Raw genomic sequence first — 24,679 nt, forward strand, 5'->3', positions numbered from 1 at the left:
AGTTAAAATTTCCAGTTTAAGTTTAACGAAGGGGACGTTTTGAAAACTTTTCGAACGGTGTGATGATAATGCGATCCGAAAAAGTTAAGGGAGTGTTTAAAGTGAAATTCAAAACGCCCATAAAGGTTAAGACTCTCAAGGAATACAACAGAATCAAGGAAAAAGAGACGCAGCAAAAAAAGAAAATTATTCTGCGCGATTCCGAGGACGAGGTTTTGTTTATTAATGACGAGGAGATAACGACACTGTAAGAAAATATAAAAAAAGTAAATGCATGGGTTTTTGCAAAAGAATAGTATTTGTGCCACAGCCAGCTATGGTTCTAACCAATGATTTCTAAAAGCCTGCAAATAGTTTGTTTAGTGAAGTAGGTATTATTGTAACAAATTATCTTGACAGTAGTTAGGTAGTAGATTTTTTGTTTGGAATTTTGTATACCCTGATATTTATCTACTTAATATTATGTATTTACATACTAATAGGAATTATTAGCTTTTTCATTATTTTAATATATTCTGATGACTTCTTTTGATTTTAACATTCTGAAAAATAATGCCATAAATTTAGGGACTAATAGAGTAAACAAAACAGGACGATTTTTTCCTATGGGTCATAGGTCTAAGTATTTTGTTTTTAAGATGCAAGGCATGAATGGCACATCTGGGTAGGTAACTTTTTTGAGGTTATGTTTACTAATTATAATGCAAAATCTCATTTTACACATAAAAAGTATGTGTTGAAATTTTCCTCGGGTAATTCTGAAAAGAAAATTTGATATTTTCACTTTCAGAGGCACTGAAAATTAAAAAAAATAAAAATAATAAATATCTCAGTGGAGCCCACCTAATTTTGAAAAAAATTTGAAACGCCAGTAGTTCTTAATGTTTTTATATCCCCTTTCAATACCGTTAAATATATTTTCATTTGAGGCTTAGTTTAAGGAAAGGAGGAGAGAAGGAGAAAATACGATTTTATTAGCTGATATAACGTGAAAGATTGCGAATTTTTTGGGAAGCCGTTTTGCAAATAATAATTTTCCGCCTAATGATTAAAAGCTCTAAAACAGGGTTTGTCTCTACTTTAAAAAAAGATGGAATAAAAGCAATATTCAGGGACAGAGGGTAGTTGACTTTGGCACAATCGATAGTTTTTTTAGATGCAGCAAATTATCCTGTCTTTTTATTTTACTTTATAATATGTAGGAAACAAATACCAAAAAAGATCGTAGTTAACGACACTACAAGAGAATCGAAAACTAACAATATTTACGTATTCCTATAAAAATTTCAATGCAATACATTGTTTCTTTAGATCAAAATTTGATTTTTAAAAATCATTTTCAACGCTTTGTCTCTCAAAAGCAAGGCACAATAGACCCGTGTACAGTCCTTGACCAATGATTCAGAGGAAAAAATAGTCTTAAAGCTTAGCTTAGTTATGTACTACCGTGTTCACTTATTTGTTAATAATAGCCTTACAGAAAATATAATTTTAATAAAGATGACATGGTCCATGCCATAAATATAATATATATGTCTATTTATAAAGATGTCAGTAATGTACAAGTGTACTATTATTAGCCATAGCTAGATAAGAAGTTGCATGGTATTTATTCAGTACTAATAGTGTAAATATGCTTTGTTTTACAAAACATAACATAAGGAATGTTTATAAATATGCCTTTCTAGAGAGCGAAAGCTATAAATAACATATTTTTAACATAATTAGTTACGATAACACAATACTGTACAGAGAACAATTCAAAAAGAGATATGAGATTAGATATTTTAAAAAAAATCCTCGGGTTCATTTGAGGAATTTTAATAAATCTAAAGGGTTTCTACCTGGACGCCATAAAATATTAGATTCCTTTATGCTGTTGATTTATCTCGAGTTGATATGGGACAGTGAGAAATAAGAAAAGCATGATCGATCGGATATTCAAAAGTCATGGTTGAAACGTCTTTTGTTGTTCACTCGGCTAGAAAAATAATTTTGTACGTATTGTATACGGGGAATAACTAAAGATTTAGTTCGGAAAAAAAACGGCAAAATTGGAATAAAAATGAAAAAATTCTATAAACTAATAAAAACACTTATTAAAATATATGAGTATAATAAATGAGTATAAAAATAACATATTTTAACAAATTTTATATATTCGTTATAGGGATGCTCTGAAATCTCAAACTAGCAAAGCTCGAGTATAAATTAACAAAAGACAAATATGTATTTTATTTAAAACGATAAAAATAAACAAAATCATAGTTTTTCCTGAATAAACACCGAAAAGACACAAAATAACTTTATAACTAAAAAAATTTTTATTTTATCAAATTTCAACATAAAAACGAACTAAAAATAACATTAGCAACAGTAGGTACGTTCTAGAATCAGCAGTCTGACGATTTTTTTAGTAAAATAATTTCTGAATGTTATTTTTTAAATACATATTATTTACATTGGTAAACATAGTAACTAGAACTCTATATATCTTAGATTTTAACAAAATTTCAATTTTTTCAAATTTTTCCGTTTTTACCAATTTTTTTGGGGAAAAAACGTATCCCCCAATTTTTCCGGCAATTTTTGATATATGGGTGTAATGCAACAAAATATCAAGTAGCGTTGTCCTTGTCCAAATTTAAGAACATTTTCTTTGTATAAACGTTTGTTCTTGAAACTATTGTTCTCTGAAAAGTTTTCCCAAAGAAATTTTGTATCTTTAAATATCTCCTGAAGATATTGAAACGAAATTTTGGCATCCAATGTGAAAAAAACTACGCTCAATTCAAAGTAGTGGTTGAAGTCAAGATTAACGTCATCATATGCCTATATTTTTTTCACCTTCAATACAGTTTGAATTATAAAACAAAAACGTACAATACCATTTTACCCTTATTTTTTTTTATAAGTAAACGATATTTCATATGCGCAGTTAATAATGCCATACTTTAAAAAATATTAACGAAATTATTGATATTTTTTCAGTTAAAGTTAATACATAGTTAGTGAACACTATACTACCAAAGTTAAGCAACAAAATTAATGATTTCACTAATAATACAGATGACTCTAATTGACATGTATTCTTCCATTCCTTCTTCCAAATTTGTGAAGATTGGAAGAAGATGAAAGAGCATATTCATCTAGCAAACGGTGCGTGAAGAAATGTTCAAATATTCATTATACTTTTCTCAAATTGCTGCATGAAAATATTGGCAAGCATATTTCCTAAAGTGGGATAATTAATGGATATTTTCTTAACAGAAACTTTGTTATTTTTAATCTGAAACGCTACTACATTTTTTTTCGTAAGTAGTAGTAAATTTAATAGCGTTAAAATAAGGAAAATTAGAAACATAATTAAATTAATATTTTACACTAAATCAATCCGGCATACAAACACAGTAAACGGCATTGAGTGTTAAAAAAATGAATTCTTGATAATAATAATAACTTGAATTTAAATTTAAAATACTTGTTCAAAAGTATTTCCTTTGATTAAATAATATCGACGTGATAGTGGCGAATTTTTAAATATGTGCTATTGTAAAATGATCGTTTATGCATAATGCAACATATTGTATGTGTTTTTTAGAAAACTGCTTTCACAATTTGTTAATAAAAACGTTTTTGTTAAATGCAGTGTGAAAATTATTCATTCATGGAAAAACCAACCATCGATCATTTTTTTTACTTGCACGTTATACTGCGCTACAATTTATAACTTTCATTTTCTAATGCAGGCAGCACGGTGTCCTTATAAATGGCTGATATTACCAGTAATCGTAGAAGTTTTCTAATAAAAGTGGGCAAGAGCGACATCGATAATTTAGTGCGTCTCCATTGTGCCCATATATTCCGGAGCTAATTTCGCACATCTGCTGTTCCTTAACTCGAAGACAAAGTAAAAAAGGAACTGAAATTACGCCGTTTGAAATTCAGACTTTCCAGAAATTCGTTCCTCTGCTTTTATTCGGATAATTAACTCGCGAGCGCCTAAGTCTTTCCAATTTGCATGCACTCCTTCCATATCCGTCAAAATTCGACTACGTTGAATAAAGGAAATATTAAATACAGGATGTTCTGCGTTTATGTTCCACTTGGAAAATAGTGGGGTTGTTTCATATAACGTTTTTCTCATTAACGTTGCGTTTCCGAGATACAGGTTGTTGAAACTGTTATTTAAAAAAGGGATTTTCTTAATTGCCTTAATCGACCAAGATAAAAATGTCAAAATTTAAAAATGTCAAAATTTGTACTCGAGTAAATATTAACTGTCTTCTAACTGTTAATCATTTTATTGCTAATAGCGGTGGCGTGGATACGGGTAGTTGAAGGAAAAATATGTTAAACGCCAAAATTTCTTAAACATCCAAAGGACTTTACAAACCTCAAGTGATAATAGAAAAAAGTATACTATTTTCCAAGAGAAACTCAGTTTTTCTGAAGTATAAACGGATCACGGATCGATATACATGAGCTTCAAAAAGACGCCATGAATTCAGGAGCTGGCAAAACATGGTATATATGAAGATTTTTCCTAAACACCACACCATCAAAGGTGACTTTTTTTGCCATATCGTTTTCAAATAACTATTTATTGCTCTGAAATTTGATACCTACATGTAAGTTACCAAAAAATACCAAGAGACTTTTTTCCGGTATTGAAAAAGGATGACAAGAACCAAAATATTGAAGAAATGATGCAAATTTGAAATGAGAAAATCATCTGGTTTATTAAATCCTATGCATATCATTAAAAAAGGCATATATTTATTTGAAGTGTTCCTCTTCGAAAGCCCTGATTAAGCAGCTCATTCGACAATTCAAATCACTCAGAAATTTGTTGGCTTCCAGATCACTGGGAAATTGGTTGGCTTTGGTGTAGTCAATTGAATTTTTATTGTTTGTATAAAATTAAATGTTACTTTATAATATGCGGCGTACAATGCCATACACCGAACCTCAGAAAAATTATTTTCTAAAATGTTGCTAAAAATTGACAATATAATTTTACTCTCATCTTTTTGACATACCCAAAAACTTAGTTGTGGGAAATCTTAATGCAATATATTCTTTTTAAAAAAAAAAAGATTTGGCCAAATTTGATGTCAATTCCTGAATTTATGCCAAATTTTTTCAAAACATCCTGTATATTTATATTGTATATGGTACAATAAAATTGTGTGTAAAGTATTTAATTTGTTCATACTGTATTAAATTAATTAGCACGCTTATTAACGTCGATTCGATTAAACCTTAATTGTTCTGTTTATTTCCTCAAAACCTGTTAAATCAATACAAAACAGAATATGATAAATTTGCCCGACATAATTTGTAAAACAGTCAATGATTAACCACACAGAAACATTTTTTACATTTTTAGGCACATTTATACTCGTAACACCTGTTTATAAAACGTGTGTTGGCTCAATATTTAAATGCTTCCATAGTCATTTTACAGAAAGGTTGAAATGACTCAAATACATTATTCCAATACCAGGCTAGTAAATTTCAACTGGGACTATCCCTGATCCTTATTCTATTTTTTACTTTACGCTGTATTTGAAAATAATAGCTTAATACAGGGTCTTCATAAATGTTTATAAGCCACGTAGCCGCCGAGCTTAGGCAACCAGCATTGCTGGGCTGGTACTAGTAACGAAAAATTCCTAAATCTTGGCCAATATTAATGATTCGTTTACAATGAACAATGACAAACCGTTACGTCTATATTCGAGATAATGTGATCGCTGATTGGTTGAGTAGAATCTCATGAAAAATTATAATACCAAACACAGCCGGTGAAACAGAATGTTGTGTTCTAACGTAACCTTGATCTTACTGTTCTAACAATTATTATTAATTCTACCGAAATTTAATTGTCAACATAGAGGAAATAAAATTACTGGTCACGTGGCTTGTAATCATTTATGAAGGCTCTGTATAATCTCATTGTAATGCAAATTCTACAAAAACCATTAAGGGTTTTTAAGAGCTTTTTAAAAATAAAAAACTGAATGTCTGTCCTAGTCTATGGTTATTCTAAACTGTTTTTTTGTTTATCCCTTTAACGAACTTTTCGCTATTGCATTGATATTAACATACATCACGATCAAGAAAATCTGAGAAAGTTTAAAAAAAAATAGATCTTAAAATTGGTACAGTTCGTAGAGAAACATTTTCAGTAATCACGATGTACGCCTTTCAGGACTGATTGCCTTCATCAAAATAAACATTAAAAAAAAAGATTTTTTTTCCCAAAACGATTCCTAAGTGTTCTACGATCCTGTTAATATTTGATGGGAAACATTTAAGACGTATTAAAGAAAATTTGATGCAATACAATTCTTTCATAGTAGCTATATGTTAAAAAAATTAAGGTGATTTAAGAAGTTTCAACTTTTAAAAGATATATTATATGATGCTGAAGGAAATCTTCTTTTACATTTTCGGGTACACTGTAAAAAAATCGATGTGAGTGAAAGCAATAAAGGTTCGGAGTGAAATTATTGAGTACCTACATATTTACTCAATATTGGGCATTTTGATCATTTTGCTCATTTGCGATTATATTTAAACTAAAACTGAGTACTTTCACTCAAATATAAGCACTTCTTAAATAAATTCTTCAAGTAAACTCGTATTTGGTTCACGGGTACCTAAATCAGAGTAAATGTCCTCATTACTGAGCGAGTTTAAATTAATTTCGAGTAATTTGAATGACGCCTTGAAGATGGCACCACTTATACATTGCTCCTGTAATCTCGACCACAGTTGATAGGGGCCCGTTAGATGATCCAAAAAAGCATGATCACCAATTGAACAGACGGGTCTCAGCTGGCGGGCCTCAGCCAGGACAGGAGGAGGCTCCGCGAAGTGAATTTATATATGTATATCCTAATTAATCATTTATGAGTTATTTATTTTTGCACTCAATATTTAATTAATTAAAAACCAAGTCTGAGTAAAAAATTACTCAATAATAGTTAAATTTAAATCATATTAGAGAAAAAGTCAACTCTAAATTGGTTTTATATACTCAGAATAGAGTAAAAAGTCGCTCAATTGATAGTTAGCAGTGACTCGGATTTGAGTAAAACTCACTCATTTCTGATGCAATAGTTTCACTCACAATCAGTTGTACTCATACTAATAGAGTGAAAATTTCACTCAGTCAGGTGTGGACAGAAATTGATACATTATTGAGTAAAATTGAGTGAAAATTTTTTACAGTGTAGACTTATTTCTAATCAAAACTTTTTAATCTAGAAAATAGCCTTCATAAGTAAAATATCCAAATATTTGGATCATAGGTAAAAATCTATTGTTATAATATTTCAACAATTAAAAGTGTTTAATTATGGGGAATTTGAGTCTCGACCCCCGTGAATATCTTGAATCCAGCCTAACATTGTTATAATTTTTGGACTTTTGACTGAACGGTTCTTTGAAACAAAAAACTGAAAAGGCTCAAACATTTTTTTGATAATTGAAAGTCTGAGTGGTTTAGATTTTCAAACTTTATATGTAACCAGATATCCATAAACCATAAAGGAACTGCATCTTCAATGGTTCTTGAGAAATTGATCATAAACTGTTTTACTTTGAACTTATGAGGGGATCGTAAAGTAGGAAAAAATTACTACTGTTTTTTTTTTTATTTATTTTGGTGAGAGCAATCAGCTTTAAAAATATTGCAATGTCGCCGTTGCACTTTGTATTCGTATTTAAAGAAAGTAAGTTCCTTTTCAAATAGGACAATAATACCCCCATAATAATTTACTTTTATTTCGCATTCCAATTTTGCCCTGACAGTCCCAGTTGTATCCCTCCTGCACCCGCCTATGTTTTTTTAACACATTTCATCTCTCAGAGTACGGATTTAAGATCCCAAGGCAAATCTGCGATGACGTTGGCGAATACCGCCATCCCCTCTAAGGATTATTATGCATTCTCGTCTCGTCTCTCGGCCAGCTGATTAAGAATTCCGGTTCACATTTACAGGAACTTGTTCGCGCGACACCGAGGGCCGGGTGTCTTTTTTCATTTAACCGCTGGACGTGTAATAAGGAACTACTGGTAGTGGTATTATTACGAGAAAACATACGGCTTCCTTAAAAACGACGATCTCCGGTTTTAATAGTAACCTGTTTTATGGGTTCCAGAAAAATGGGCCCCATAGTAGCCCCAATGCTGATACTTTAGGCAATATCAATTCACTTTTCTTCATGCACCAATAAGTAGAACCTATTATTATTAATGCCTTTGGTATAATTCGACATTCTTTTGAAAAAGAGGCAAAATATACGATCATATATGTGAAATTCTATATAATCTATATGTATAAAATATTTATAAAGTGAAAACGTATAATCAATCACCTTTGTTGTTTCCTACAAATTCCTATAAGTAGGGTAATAACAAAGTAAGGATGTAGGATGTCTTTACCGGAAGGTTCAAAATTTAATTTTCGTTATATTTTTTGCATTGGTAGTTCTGTGAAGTCTATGTTGTTTGCAATAATACAGAATAGAATACACAAAGAAGCGAAATCCAACATTACTGCCAATATCAATATTTTTTGGAAGTACCTTTGTTTATTTACATTAAGATAACTTACTAATTACTAAATCTAATTTTAGACTAATTGCAATTATATCTAATATGGTAAAGCTTCTTAAATCCATTTTATTAGTTTTACTTGTTCTAATAACAATTCACTTTATTCAGCACGACTAGGTATATACTGATATCTTCTGATATTTCTAATTTTTATTTAATGGAGTGTTTCTGACACTTAAATAAATTACTATTTACGTCATCCACCTAAAAGTGGATAAACAAAACAAAAAAACTGTCACGTGGCTCGGATTTGCAGAAATTATATTAAGTTTTGAGAATGACACTTTTCAAAACGTTAACTTGCTTTGTGTTAAAATTATCTACTTCAGCGTGAGATACCTATTTTTGGTTAGACAAAATTCAACCCTTTGACCGATCTTTTTAACGCAGGGGCTTATTTATTTCTGTAAAGCTTCTTTCTTCTTAGTGTAGCAGAAATATGTATGTACTTAAATAAAAATATCGATACAAATTTTCATTAATAATTATCGTCAATATTTAATTCAATATTTGAACCGTGCATAATGATATTGTATATCTTTCCGTTTTCATGTTTATGAGTAAATTGAAAATATTATGTTAAAATGGATAAATTGTTGGCACAAAAGCATATAAATTCATTGAATTGTTAATTTTATTTAATTTTTTATTCAAGATTTATTAGCTGCCCAGATAATCTTACAATTTTGTCTTTGACATATATGTACAGGGTGATTCAGGAGAAAATGTCAATATTTTATATACGTATTCAGGGACCCAAAATAAACATAAAAGAAATTTGCTTCTATTTTTTAAATTTAATATGCACACACGCTAAAACATTCTGTAGATGCAGAAACTCATCTGGAAGTAGCGCCAAGCCGGCTGACCGTCCCATGCAGTGACGTCATTGCATGGCCACGGCTGAGACAAATATTCCCATTTTAAAAATCATATAGTTTGAAAACCGCTCAACGGATTGAGTTGAAATTTTCGGGATCGTCTAATCATGAGCAATACTTTGTATATTCAAAATAAGAACGTTTTTGAAAATTTACTGAATGACCCCATTCTTTGAGAAACATTAGATTCATTTCATTATGCCTGCCACATTCTCGCATCGTGAATATGCTGATATGATATTCGTTTATGTCTTCTGTAAGGGGACTCAAATCTTGCAGTCGTGGTGTAGCAGCGTCGCTTTCCGAATAGGAAAGTGCCAGATAGAAGGGTTTTTCAACAAGCTTTTACTACTGCTAGAGAATCTGGTATGTTTCCCAGTGCGAGAATTGTATCTGCATTCCGTAATTGGATTAATGCAAATCGAATACTGTATAAGTATGTTCTGTTCCCTGATAAAGCACAGTACACTCGTGGCTCGTGGTGATATTAATATATTCACAATCAACACCGATGATTCTATAAAAATCCTCACGCTAGTTAGAACATAATTTTCAACATAAATTCAGCATTAATGTTATTATGTCCATTCATATTCGACGGTCATCTTACAGGATAAGTATAGGTACTTAAATTTTCTACAGAATCACTTGCAAAACCTATTAGATGTTCCACGACAGAACATGTAATCATAACATGATGGAACCCTGCACACTACAGTTTAAAAGTATGAAATTTATTAGTCAACTTTTCAAACCGGTGGATTGGTCGAGGTAATCCCCATAATTGGCCAGCTAGATCGCCAGACCTTAATCCTCTTAATTATTGTCTTTGGGGGTGGTTTAAATCATTGCTAAAGTAAACACTAGAGATACATTACTCGATCGAATAAATTCAGCAGCAACTATAAGAAACAGATCCGCATTCATTTATAGAGCGACCCGAGCTATTCATGAGAGAGCTGACTTGTATTTAGAAGTAAACGGTGGCATTTTTAACTATAGAACCTAGCCTACCTGTTATAAATAATTTAATAAAAATCTTGAATATTGTTTATCGCTATTACGTAACGACTGAGAATAGGACCCATGTTTATAGGAACTTTTATGTTTACATATTTTGGATCCCTGAATACGTACCTAAAATATTGAGATTTCCTCCTGAATCAGCCTGTATATTGATATATTTCGAAAAGTATTGACCTATTTTTTATGCCGCGAAATATATAGCAATTTTCTCACACAGTTTTCACCTTGTTTCAAGTTTCGCTTATTGGATACTGCCAAAAATATATATTACAATGAAACGCAAACCCAAGTATCTCAATATCACGAGCTAGAATAGTTTATGTCTATCAGAATCATCGAATTGGTTTTGTATTTGTCTTTACAGGAAAAAATGGTTCTAGTGCGCAAACTTCCAGACTATAAAAAAAAATGCGAACTGCTGGCGTGATGTTGGCTTCAATACAACTTTCAATAATTAGCATAAATACAACTAACATTTAGGTACACGCATTAACATTGAACGCATTTTAACTCGTCTTTTGAGACTGAGAAAAAACTGTCTGCATTTAGAGCGGAAATAGCAAAGATTTCGGTTGTTCTTAAGGCGTTATAGAATATTTGTATAGCGGAAACACCTGGTTTCAATTAAATAAGGTCTTTATGTATATAATGTTAAGAACCGTGTTAATATTACCTCTTTACTTTACGTTCACTGTGTGACTATAATTAGTTGGATTCACCTAGTAAAATAAAAAATTGTACAAGCGGTATTCAAATTTTGTTCCCCTTTCACAGCTCAAGAATGATAACCCACACTACGTGCTACACTTATCTTAAAATATACATGAGAGACCATTAATTCTTATAGCGCCATAAAAATACCAACTGAAGTTAAAAACAAAGGAAATCCTAAAAGGATGAAAGAAAACTTTTCCAATAATTCTAAGACAATGGATTCAGCCGTTGAAAATTAAGATTTCAATATAAATCCATAGACAAAATTATTCTTTACTGTTCCACAGATATTTGGAGCCTTTTTCTAGTTTTCAAAGTAGAGCCTAAAACAATTGTGAAATTTAGATCGCATTTTTAGCGCACTTTAAAATTTAAGTAATGCTACCAGTCCTTAATTCTTAAGGTCAGAATGCTTCATCCGTGATATTTAGAAAGCACATACGAGAGTGGTCTGAAAAGTTTCCGACCTAACAAAGATACAAGACAATTTTTCAGATTTTTTTTTTATTTTTCAACATAGTCTCGTTGTAACTCTACACACTTCTCCCAGCGATGCTCCCATCTCTGTAACCCGTCCAAATAGTACTCGGCGTTTTTCTCTGCAAAATAATTGTTCACGAAGGTGATTGCCTCTTCATTTGACGAAAATCTCTGTCCTCCGAGCGCAATTTTTAGATGAGGGAACAAAAAGAAACCGCGGGCGACAACAGCTGAGGAAGAAGGATGGTCAAGCAGTTCAAACCGTAATTCGTGGATTTTCGCCATGGCAATCGTTGAGGTGTGAGACGGTGCGTTGTCTTGGTGAAACAGGATTTTCTTTTTCTGCAAATGTGGCCGTTTTTCCGCAAGTTCTGCCTTCAGCTTGTCAAGTAATGATGCGTAGTATCTACGCTCCTTTCCTTTTTGAAGATAATCGATTAAAATAACTCCATGACTATCCCAAAAAAACAGTTACCATCACTTTCCCAGTCGAAAAAACAGTTTTTGCTTTTTTTTGGAGCCGGTTCCCCCTTTGCAGTCCACTGTTTGGACCGTATTTTTGTTTCGGCCGTATAATGGTGTATCCAAGTTTCATCTACAGTAATTAATCGGCGCCAAAACTCGGATTTATTGCGCCTAAACTGCGCCAACAGAGCGTTGGAAATGTTCATTCAAACACGTTTTTGGTCTAACGTGAGCAAACGCGGCACCCAACGCGCGGACAGCTTTCTCATGTTTAAATGTTGAAAATGATGGCGCAGAGTCCCCATACACTGAATCCAACTCATCTTTGATTTGCGTAGGCGTATTGCCTTTCAAAAACAAATATTTAATGACAGCTCGATACTCGAGTTTGTCCATTTTCATAAAAACGCTCACATCAACTCACTCAAACGATTGTTACATAACAACTGCGCGTCCAGTGCTGCCATCTTCATGTTGAGGTCGAAAACTTTTCAGACCACCCTCGTACGTATTACAGCTAATTATAATATATTGCATATATTATATTATTGAAATTTCATTTCCATTTTTCACTTCCGAATCAGTTCTTTTTGAGTAGCGTAAATTGATGCCTTTGCATATGAGCCACGATGGTGTCCGCATAAGATTTAAAATAAATAAGCAATATAGATGCAGCAGGGCCACAAATCTAATAAAGATTTAACTAAGTCTGGACCCTATCTGCCCTATCCGTATCTACGGTGGTGCAGGGGTGTAATAAAAATGGAAAAAAAGACTGGGATGTGACGGTATCTGGGGAAAAGTATAATTGCATTGGGTCCTCTACACGAAAGAAATGCATAATAATAAGTAACACATTGTGAATACCGATCGAGATAATTGTATGGTTTGTTAAAAATTTATAAATGAATACAAACAACGTTCTAATAAAAAACATTCAATCTTGTACTGAAATTAAATCGTTCAACATTTTTGAACAATGTCTTAAATAATATATAGATACATAGGGCGTTTCAAAAAGGTCCCTTATTTTCAAATATTTTTTTAAATTATAGTATATTTTTTATTATTATTAGCTCTAGCACTTTTATTTTACTTTAAAGCTAACTAAATTGAAGATTTTCCAAAAATTCTTAACAAATAAAGTCCTATTTACGCCTCTTCGATACCAATTATCTAGAAATGTTAAACAATGTTAGGTATGTAGTACTAGTAATTAATAATTATCTAAAATATTTTTTTAATTGTTTTATTGCTTTTTTAATTTTTATACTAGATATTTATTAGTTACTAGCTTGCCCATGAAGTTATTTCTTTAGCACACTTTTCATACGACATCCTATCAACATAAACATGCGTGCATTCAATATACTGAGTGTTAGAATTATTTTTATTCTACGGATTTTTTTCAAGATATCGTATCCGAAATATCTTTAATAACTTAAATGTTGAACGAGACTAAAAAGTACTTAAAATGAAGCGTTCATATTATCAAAGTTGAACAATGGCGCGAAATAAATGTTTTAAAGGGGCGTTTGCGGCCGCCTTAATTCGTGACGTCATTTAGTGCGATCGAGACGATGAATGTCGGGGACACTACCTAACAAGAGTCTAGATATAGCTAAATTCACTTTGCTTCAAGGCTCTCCACAAGCAGATAAATGAAGAACTTTATCAGAGTGGTTGATTTTGGCATCGTTAATAGATAAATAGAGATGAACAAAATATTCCCTTCTTATTTTTATATTTTTCTGGAAATGATAATAATAATAATAACTTTGTTTAAAATTTTTAGATACACTGCTACAAAATTGTTACATTTATACTACTATTATCAAATATTTCAGGAAACATCTTATGGTACTTAGTCCCTTTAATGTTTCAACACTTCAATTATCTAAATTTAGTCATAGAAAATGGCAAAAATCTTCACGATCATCTAAATTTTAATAAAACTACTATTGTTTCGGAAAAATAAATTAAAAAAACTAACACCCTATATTGCATATTGGTGTTTTATAATAGATTGTTGTCTAATTAATGTCTATCTATATTTTCTTAGTATTCACATAATTTCCCAACTCTTAAAAATTTATTTTCTCTCAGGTCCCAACATTACGACAACCTCCAACAAGCCGACAGCCAGCTTCAGCAGCAGCAACAACAGAAGCAACCTCTGAAAGACGCCACAAATACCAGCACCCCACCTAAACAACAGAAGGTAAACAACAACGAGGACAACAACCAAGAGCCGGAATCGACGCAACAGGACGATTCGAGTAATAACAACAACAACCAGCAGCAACAAGGCAGCCGCTCGTTGCAGTGCTTAGAGACTCTAGCCCAAAAGGCCGGTATAACAGACATCACAGCGGACGACTGTAAATATGACATCGCGAACACACTGTTGAATTTGGACCGCGGACACGAGTTTATCAAGCAGAACGTGGATAGCATGTCAAGTATGAGCGATATCAACAAGCAGCAACAGCAGATGGACGCCAACGCACAAGCACAGGCTCAGGCCCAGGCTCAGGCTCAAGCTCAGGCTCAAGCGCAGGCACAGGCTCAGGCTGTGCAACAACAGCAGATGCAACAGGTCGCTCTACAGCAGCAACAGGAACAACAGGCCCTCGTACCGGCGCAGAGCCCGCACATGCAACAGGTTGCGGTAGGGGCATCAGGTAATTTGTTTTTTAATACAAGCAACTTCATAACGGCAGAAGGGGGATAAATCCGTTTATTTGAAAAATGAGATTAGTAAAGATACATGTTTAAAAATGTATTTTGTGCTGCAATTTTGCTACAGACTGGTGCAAGAACAGGAAAACGTTGCACATCACTTATCTCGTTCATGCACATACATAGATGTTGTTTTGTTGAACTTGGTATTTGTTCTGGCCATTTTTTTCTTTTTACTTATCTTTTGTAAGTAATAGGTATGTACTTTGTATACGCCTATCGACTTGGTGTGTTTAAAAATAAAAATGCACATATTCCATCCATTCTTGCACAATCTTTATTTATTTTTTTTTGACATCGTTAATTATATGAATATTTCAGTCTAACTCAGATAAAATGTACTTAATATGTATATATAAAAAAAAACTTATTTTGCATCTCCAGAATTTATATATTGGTAGGTAACAATATACTTGTGGCATTTTCAGTATATTTTTATTTAAGTGGTTATTTTGTTTCAACAAAAAGGAAAAGAATATAGAATTACTATAAAAAATATCCCTTGTATCAAAAGTATCAGTCAATAATTGTATAAATTATTTTTATCTAACCAAAAATATTTCACACAAAGGAAGTAGATATTGCTTGCGATTTCACAAAAAAAGACAAATCATCCCAACACCACAAAGTGTAAACTGTTTCGTTTTTCAAACTCTTAATTCTTGCAAGTTAAACTTGACAGTTTTTTTGTTTTGATTTTGTACAGCATTGGTAACTTTTTATTTTTCTAGATTAACCTTCAAGTTTCTCATAATCTTGATATAAATATGTGGTATTGAAATTCCTGTATCTTCTATAGAAACAGAACCTTCATAAATGTTTACAAAGACCAGTGACAAACCGTTACGTCTACGCTTGAAATGCATTCGCTGATTGATCGAAGGGAATCTTGTAAAAAAATTACACCAATCACATCCCATGAAATAGAATATTGGGGTTTAATGTAATTTTGATCTTATTGTTTTAATTTTACCACAATTTAATTGCCAACATGAAGGGAATAAAATAACTGTTCCAAACAAAATTACTGCTCACATGGATTATAATCATTTATGAATACTCTGTATATATCTAACGATATTTATTTTATAACTACTTGCATTTTCGTTGAGGATATCCAACCAAAAATTATCATAGTTTATGAAAAATTGGAGATGCATCACCATTCAATAAAATATTTGCAAACTTTATACTCTGCATACACACATACACCAAATGGTTCAACAAATTTTTGAACATTTCTTGACACATTGTCATAAAGTTTTAATTTGGATATTTTTCGAAAATGTACATTATTTAACCGGCACACTGAAATTTTATTGTTTGTAACTCAAAATCTACTTTACCTATTTTTACTTCTTTTTAAAACAGCTATTTATTCTCAGGTGCTCAGTGTGTAGCTACTTCAATGGGACCCCCACAGCACACCGTTTCCATGCATCAGCAAGTCGCCCAACAGGGCCAGGTAATTCAGGCCCAAGGAGGGGTCCTGGCTGCGGCTCAAACAGGAACAACCACCATAACAACGATGTCCCCACTGCAACAAAGTCAAGCAGCCCACCAGCAACAGATCAGTACTGACTGGAGTCATGGAAGAGCTGTACAAGTTATCCAGCAGCCAATTCAAAATCCGGCTTATCTATCGCAATTGTACAACACCCAGGGGCAGCTCTTGATGCCTGGAAACATAAGTAATATTGCGTTACATCCTAGCATCAATCCTTCACAAATTCAGGTAATTTTCTCCTATTCTGGTGTAATAGAATTAATAGATAATATCTCAAATGATGAGATTAAGAAAGAAAGAGTATAACTCAAAGAACATACAAACATATTTTGATGTCTAAATGATATGAACCCTGGAAATTCTAGGTTTAAACACCCTGATTTGTTTAACAAAAAATAATATACATGAAAAAGAAACATTCTACCTGGTTTGTGTTTATAAACAGAGATACCGAAGCAATAGGGGTAGCTTTCTACTGGTTTGCTGACAAAAACACTGCCTTACACCATCCGCAAATAAACACCGATAAAATAACACTTGCAAGGATATCCGCTTCTTACAGTGAAAGCTAGTATTTTCTACTGGCAATAAAAGTCAACAGAATTCAAATAAATTAAAAATATTTTGCTGGAAAATAAATGCTCACACAACATTGCATTTTGCCTTAATCTCGGCTTTAATTCTTTAAAATATGCTACCCACAAGCTTCTGACATGCATCTCTCAAAAAATTATTTCAAATTTCCAGCAGTTTAGTGTGTAAATCCATCAAGTTCTTTTCTTTGATTTTTCCTTGCATGCTTCTTTATTTTCTACTACACATTCTTTATATTAACGGCATTTTCAAACCAAATTTTAGGTGATCTCAATGTGTGGTAGGATCCACCATCTTGTTGGGAAATGAAATTTTCATGTAGATGCAATTTTTCAATATTAGACGGAAGGTTCTATGTCAGTACATTCTGATATTTCTCCATGTTAACTTTCTTGCTGAAGAAAGTTCTTAATATTTTGGATGAAGTACTTCCCTACATCATTGCTTGTTTGGCAAATTTTATAGTTTTCTTTAGTTGGACACAAAACTATCACCAACTAATTTGGATTAATCATTGAATATGAACCTATTTGAAGTTTTCCTTTGACAAGTGCAGCCGTTTCTTTACCCATGATTTTTGATAGAGGAAGTGTAGAACAGAATCATTTTCAGCAACTAATCTATATTTTGAAGCATCAGTCGGTGATAATTGGTCTTGTGGATCCACCTTAAAGGTGAAGCACTGACTGAAGTGGATCGTAAACATCGCCAAAGGATTAATTGTGATTCCAAAAGGTTAGGGAGGTTGCAGTTCATCGATGAAAATTTCATTTTCCAGCAACCTGTTACTATACAAAGTACAATTGTCAGAAGTTTGTAGGAAGCACGGTTCAAAAAATTAAAGCCGCAATTAAAACAAAAGCTTATGGATATCATAGTATCAGAAACAATTAACCTGTGCAAATGTTCAATTGCCAGTAAAATATTGTTTGTTTTCGGTTTTATGGTATTCCAAGCATACAGCTGATGTATAATTGTTCTTTCGAGTAAAAGTTTATTCCTTCTTTACCTATGTTAATATAAATCTGAAATCGCAAGGGGAATGTTTATTATCCGTGTCCATTTTTTTCAAAAAATTCAGGTTGTCTAAACTTATACTTAAAATTATTTGGAGTCAGTTAGCAATATAAGTACTATTATTTGTCCATTGTGTCTTAGGTTATTGCTAAACCTTTCCAAGGAAACCAACTAGCTCCCCACATGCTGACAACGGCTCAAGGAAAACAAGTTTTGCAAGGCAGCCAAGCTGCTACCTTCCCAGGCTACACAACAATTCCAACAATACCTACTACCCAGAATCAGCAAACATTAGTGTTTAGCCAGCTGGGTGTAATCAGTTCTCAACCTAACATTCTACCCAATCATTCCCAAGGAAATGGACAGGTCGCTCAACAAAAACCTCAGGAAATGCATAAGGTAATTCAGACAAGTAACATATATAAGTAATAACAAAAAATATTTTCAAGATTAATAGGAATAATAATAAAAATTAATAGCAATAATAATACAAAATACATGGCATGAATTCTTATTTCCATTTTTGTGATTGATTTATTTACACTTCAAGTTACCAAATTTAATTACATTACACTGACATTTGTAGTACTTATGTCACATGTACTTTATATAATGGTTGTTTTGCTTAAATCACAAAGCATTATAGTTTATGCTTTGTGGCTTAAATACAATAAAACATTCTGGATGCATGTTACTTCTATCAAAACTAAAATGAATAGTGCAGTAATGTATTTGTATAGTTTTAATAATTTCATAAGAAAAATTCATCGACAGGTATAACTTTTTAAATAGTTCCGCTTAATCTGAAATCATTTGTGTTACACATTTAGAAATAATAATAGTTATACATTAATATAATTAGATGTAGACATTTTTAGTTTTTAAAACCTACACTTAACACTGGATACAGAAGCATATGCGCATTGTACTATTGTTAATCTGTTAATTGCTAAAAACATTGTCATTCTAAAGTTTGTCCTACTTAGGTTATGGGTGGCCAAAAAGTTCAAATGCAAAAAGTTGCAAGTAGTACAGGCGCTGTTGCTCAAACACAACAACAAGGACAATGTGTACAGGTTTCCCAAGCTATGATCGGCACACAGCCGACTGCCCAAATTATCAGTCCAATACAAGTAAGAATAAAGTCTTTTGTAGAATTTGAGGTAGTTAGAAAATATAAAATCTAGCATGTTTTATATAAATACTTTGTATTGTAGTAGTTCCGAAATATATTAACAGATTTTTAAGAGGCACCTAATTCATTAAAAGCAGAAAATTCTTGAATGCTTTTTTTGGTATCAAAAAACTGAATCCTCAATTTTTTACACGTGTAAAACCTTGTGTGGAAATATGGTCACTTCTCTTCTATTAACCATGTGGATGAAAGTGAACCAAAGTAATAAATTTACTACATATTTCCTATAAAAATGCGGGAGATCTCTGAGAGTCTTCGAGAAGTTAAAAGATTAACTCTTCGTTCCCCTCCCCACATTTTACTATTGCTGTTTATCTCACGCACTATCACAAACTCCACAGCAACTACACTTCTTGCTTAAATTTTCACCAACAAATATTGGCCAGGCTTAAAAAATGTGGACATAGGGTTTGACTGTTTCCTTTTCTTCTTTATAGCCTGGAGGCCAGCCAATGCAATTTGCTCCTTGGCAATTTGCAGCAAATGGTTTGCAGCAGGTATGGACCACGAATGGTCTACAGTCTCAGGCGTTACAGCTAACACCCAACCCCATTTTCATTAGAGGTACTCAGGCAGATGGAACTCCCGGCCCAGGAATGTTCATTCAGCAGAACCCTCAAGCTGCTACCATCCAAACCCAACAAAATCGTAAGTGATATATTTTAACTTAATTTTATTAGTTGGTCCTTCATTATTCGTCAGTATATATTTTAGCAGCAGCTTGTATTTTTAATTATTGTCATATTTAGAATATCTTCAAAATAGTATTCTGAACGCTGCTACAGTATTTAATGATTTTCAGCTTAACTTTATCAAACATTTATTTTTTCATAACAAATTTCATGCAGACAAAGCTTGGCCTACATTTATCTTTTAATTTTTAACTTTTATTTTAGAAACTATTGCAACACAGGGAACCGTCCAACAAATATCGAAACCAAGACCATCTAATGAAAATATACAACCTAAACAACAAACCAATCGTCCATTAAATATATTACCCTCGAATGCTGCGAACATCCGTCCTGCCAGTTCAGTCTCAACACAGACGATTGGTGCACAAACACCTGTAAGTATGACAGTATACAACTTGTTTCTCAATATTTTAGGGATAGATATATAAATAAATATAGAATATAAAAAATAAGGGTATCTTCTTATAATTTTTTTTTGTTTTTCAAATTTGCTAAAGATATAGTCCGTTAATGGGAAATGATAAATGCTTTGGAAAATTTATTCATATTTTAAACTTACACATGATATTAATGTATGCAGTATTAACATTCTTATATTTATCCAGTGGCGGTTCTTGACTTCTATAACAGAGAGGGCGGAAGTATTCAAACAAAAAAAAAATCAAATATAATAGTTTTATTTTAAGTACTATTGATTTTATTTTATAGTGAGAGTCCATTCTTCTGTTTTTGTCTGAAAGAAAATTTTTAATTAACTTTTTCATTCAAGTATGGTATTTCTTTCGCCATTGATTTTTCAATAGATAGCACTGCAACTACTGTTTGTCTGTCTTTAAAATCTATTTTAAACTTTTATAATATCTAAAAAAACACACAAGAAACAGTACGTAGGTAACAAAATTTTACACCACACATCAACATATTGTGTTTACCTACGACCACTACTGTAAATACTTAAAAACACACTGTCTGCGATCAATGTAAGATTCCTATTACACACGGTAAAAAAATCGCACAGTTTTCCTAGCAACTGCCTAGCAACGACGAATACAATACTGTTTGTATTGACCGTTGCTAGGCGGTTGCTAGGAAAACTGTACGATTTTTTTACCAAGCTGTGCGATTTTTTTACCGTACGACGTAATAGGAATCTTGCATTGATTGCAGACGGTGTGTTTTTAAGAATTTAAAGTAGTGGTCGTAGGTAAAGTATAGTACGTAATACGTGGTGTAATGCAATTACGCACTCATAGAATTACGCACTCGCCGCTACGCGGCGTCGTAACTTTTCCATTTGTGCGTAAAATGCTTTTTACAACACTTATTACGTAATATACTATTAATAAGAAAAAAAAGCACAAACAGTTGTTATTTGGTTACGGCGAACTAAATAGAGCCCAAACATAGTAAATATCACTTCACTCCCACTCCGTCTTTCACTGATGCGCGATGGTAACCGTGACCACCGGTATAAACACTTTACAGATTCAGGGGAGAGCTACAATGAATCCACGTATTCAGTGTTTTTCAAATTTAACATTTCTGTTTTAATGTGTGTCATAAAACTAATCTATTTAATGATCTAGATGACATTGAAAACTAAATTTTAAATTAAATTTTTTTTACTGCGAAAATTCCTAGGACGTGGGGCGACGCCTCAGAGCCCCCTCCGCACCAGCTGCCACTGTATGTATTTATCCCCTTTTGAAAAATATCTATCTTCAGATTGTTAGAGAAAAAGTCACTGTTTAAGTTCAATTAATCGAAATGAAAGGAAAAAAACAAATGCAAAACTTCAATTAAAATACATATTTGAAAATAAAAATAATATAACTAAAGATTTATTGAGATTGTTCAATGTTATGAAATTTATTATTTAATTACAAATGCACTCTCGTATGAAATCTGGATTTATTGCCTAATAGTCTGCAAATATTTTTTATAAAATTTTGACAAGGTAAAAAAAAATAGTAAACTGCCTTAAAACTACCCTTGACTTGAAACGTGAGTACCTAATACCCTGTAAATTAATGTCCAAATAACCTAAGTGTAAGTATAAAAAATTATTAAATGTCTCGAAACTTTTCGGAAATAAAATAATTTATACTACTATCTCCCTTTGACAAAACACCTCAGAAAAGACAATGAAGAAATGCTTATTTAAACATAGGTCGTTTTCGTTTTTGAAATCCATTGTTCAATTAAAAATAAAGAAAAATCACAATTATTTAAATATGTCTCAAAATGTTTGACAGATTAGTGAACCTTATTGTGACTTAATTATGGACAAAAACTCACCAAGTTGATACATAAATATGTATGTTAATCAGTAGGGGAGATGATGGGAAATATCGTCACTGACAGAATTTAGACATCACGGAATATTTAGCAGTTGGGATAACTACATTTAATTCTGGCTGGTGCTTCTAAGAAAAAAGAATCTTCCATTTTATTCCTAAATGGAGCCATTTTTCGGTAACTATTATTTTAAACTTGAATAAGTGTGGATTACCTCAAGAATTTTTACCCAGTTAGTTAAATTATTACCCTAAGTTTTATCAGTCTATGTCAAACAGTTTAAGAGATATTTAAATAAATATTATATTTTTAAATTTCAAAAATTCTATCTCAAAAACAAAGTGTTGTACGACCTAGGTTTATAAGACTTTTTTTCTTAATTTATAGTGTTTTATCACAACATAAAATTTGGCATGTGCAATTCAGGATTCCTTGTCCATTCCCTTTTTATTCATTAAAAAAAGTTAATATAAAAAGGTACCTATATTTTGTAAATTCCATCCATTCTCAAAATATCGGGAGACATTTTAGGACCATAGTGAAAATTCTCTTTCTCTTTTTTCTAATTTTGCTGTCACATCCAAAAACAGAATTTTGTTTATATATTGTACAATAAAACAAATGATTTCTTTTAAATTTAATATTCAATGAAAAGTAGTTTCTCTTTTTCTCTTGAGTATTTTGTTACAAATAAAAAAAATTCTGTTCCACCATTTTATAATTTGTAAAGCTGTAAAATACCCAAAAAACTATTTAAGAAATCCCACAAATAAAATAACAAATAACATATAACAAATAATGAATTGTTCATTTTTACAGTTGTTTAAATAAAAGTTACTTTAAATTACCCCATTTTTTTAACATTTTACATATGTCCACAAACAAATACAACTACTTAATTGTTATAATGATTATTACCATTTGGTAATAGACATATTATTTACAGGCATCCATGGGCAACAAACCTGGCACCAAAATCCGAACAAAAGCTCCCCAGATACGAACATCTCCTGCTCCAAAAGCCGATGCAGCCAATCAAACACAAATTAAACCTTACTCGAATATGCAACAACATCACATTGTCGGAAATAAGTAAGTCACCAGTACACTTGAAACTATATTAATAATACGAGTATAGTCCGACATCTGAACTTTTTACTTGTTCTAGAATGTTGGTAATGAATTCGAACGGTATGGCTATGACACCAGGATCTCCAATGACTGCCGAAAAAGCTCAGCAATTAGCAAACCAAAACAAAACTCAACAGCAACAGCAGACTCAACAACAACAAGCTGTCGTTATGCAACAGCAGATTCAACAGCAGCAGCAGCAGCAGCAACAACAGCAAGCTATTCAGCAATACCAATTGCAGCAAGGACAACAACAGCACATTCAACCTAAACCCATGATGAGTATGTAGTATTAACTTTTGAATGAATCGTTACTTAAATAATAATTAAATTTCTAGTACAAACGATTCCTGCTATCCCTTCTCAACAGCTGCAAATGGCCGGAGATAGACCCATTATGCCTGTTGTGTCCATGTCAGCCCAAGCAAATGCTGCCCAACAAGTTCAACAACAAATTCAGCAACAAAACATTAGTACCATACAACAGGGATTACCACTGCAATCTAACCTTGCAGTTACACAGCAGCCAATGCAAATGAACATGCAACAATTACAGCAGGTGGGTTGCTTTGAAATAAAAAAAATCTAATATGAGTTAACATAAATGTTCACATAGAAAAGAGAATTAAATCTTGTACTTTCAGTTGCTTCATATTATATTAAAGTTCTTAGCAAATTTTCAAGAATCAACAGTTTTTAAACTTAATGAATACAATTTGTGAATTTCCAAATAATAAACTTTCCTTAAACAAATTATTTATTATTTTGTTGGGGAAGTTGTACAAGATAAACATAAATACGCGGAGGGAATTCTGGATGAAAACAAACTGATTTAGAACAAATTTGACAATTTTGCTTCTAAACAAGTGATGGGACTACAAAACATTTTTTTCTTTATTTTTTATGAGCTAATTATCGCTTTTTAGAGACACTTGAATAAAATTTATTATAGACAGTTCTCTAAGATAATATAGCTAAAATTAGCTGACCCAATAGACGTCCTGCCCAAATTTCAATAAACTTGTTTGTGATTGTTTTTCCTGAAAACTTTTCCAGAACCATAATGAACAAAACAAAAAAGAATAATGCATATCCATCGTTCGAATCGTGAGTTATGGTCTTGAGTTCATAGAAAAATCCCAAAGAAAAAAGCACTATCAGTTTTTCGCGAATATTTCATTTTCCGGGTAACTTATCCAATTTTTCTTTCCCTAAAAACCTTATTTGGACTATTATGAACATTTAAAAAAAATTTGCCAAATCGGTAAAGCAGTTCTCAAGTGATTTGCTAACCAACGAACAT

The 24,679-nt window shown here is 32.2% G+C and overlaps 1 protein-coding gene across 1 annotated transcript; it reads left to right on the forward strand.

Annotated features, from left to right (window-relative positions):
* Positions 1-278: 278 nt before the first annotated feature.
* On the forward strand, positions 279-23,935 carry LOC108909936 (putative mediator of RNA polymerase II transcription subunit 12; the record flags this gene model as incomplete). The annotated part of the gene is made up of 10 exons (XM_018714411.2): positions 279-367; positions 14,304-14,881; positions 16,325-16,674; positions 18,199-18,456; positions 19,044-19,190; positions 19,690-19,900; positions 20,149-20,321; positions 23,192-23,337; positions 23,414-23,658; positions 23,715-23,935. Coding segments are annotated over exons 1-10 (2,367 nt in total), but the record flags the coding sequence as incomplete, so codon positions are not given.
* Positions 23,936-24,679: the final 744 nt, after the last annotated feature.

This window comes from Anoplophora glabripennis, unplaced genomic scaffold, assembly GCF_000390285.2.
Source record: "Anoplophora glabripennis isolate ALB-LARVAE unplaced genomic scaffold, Agla_2.0 scaffold381, whole genome shotgun sequence".
In the NCBI taxonomy this organism is placed as follows: Eukaryota; Metazoa; Arthropoda; class Insecta; order Coleoptera; family Cerambycidae; genus Anoplophora; species Anoplophora glabripennis.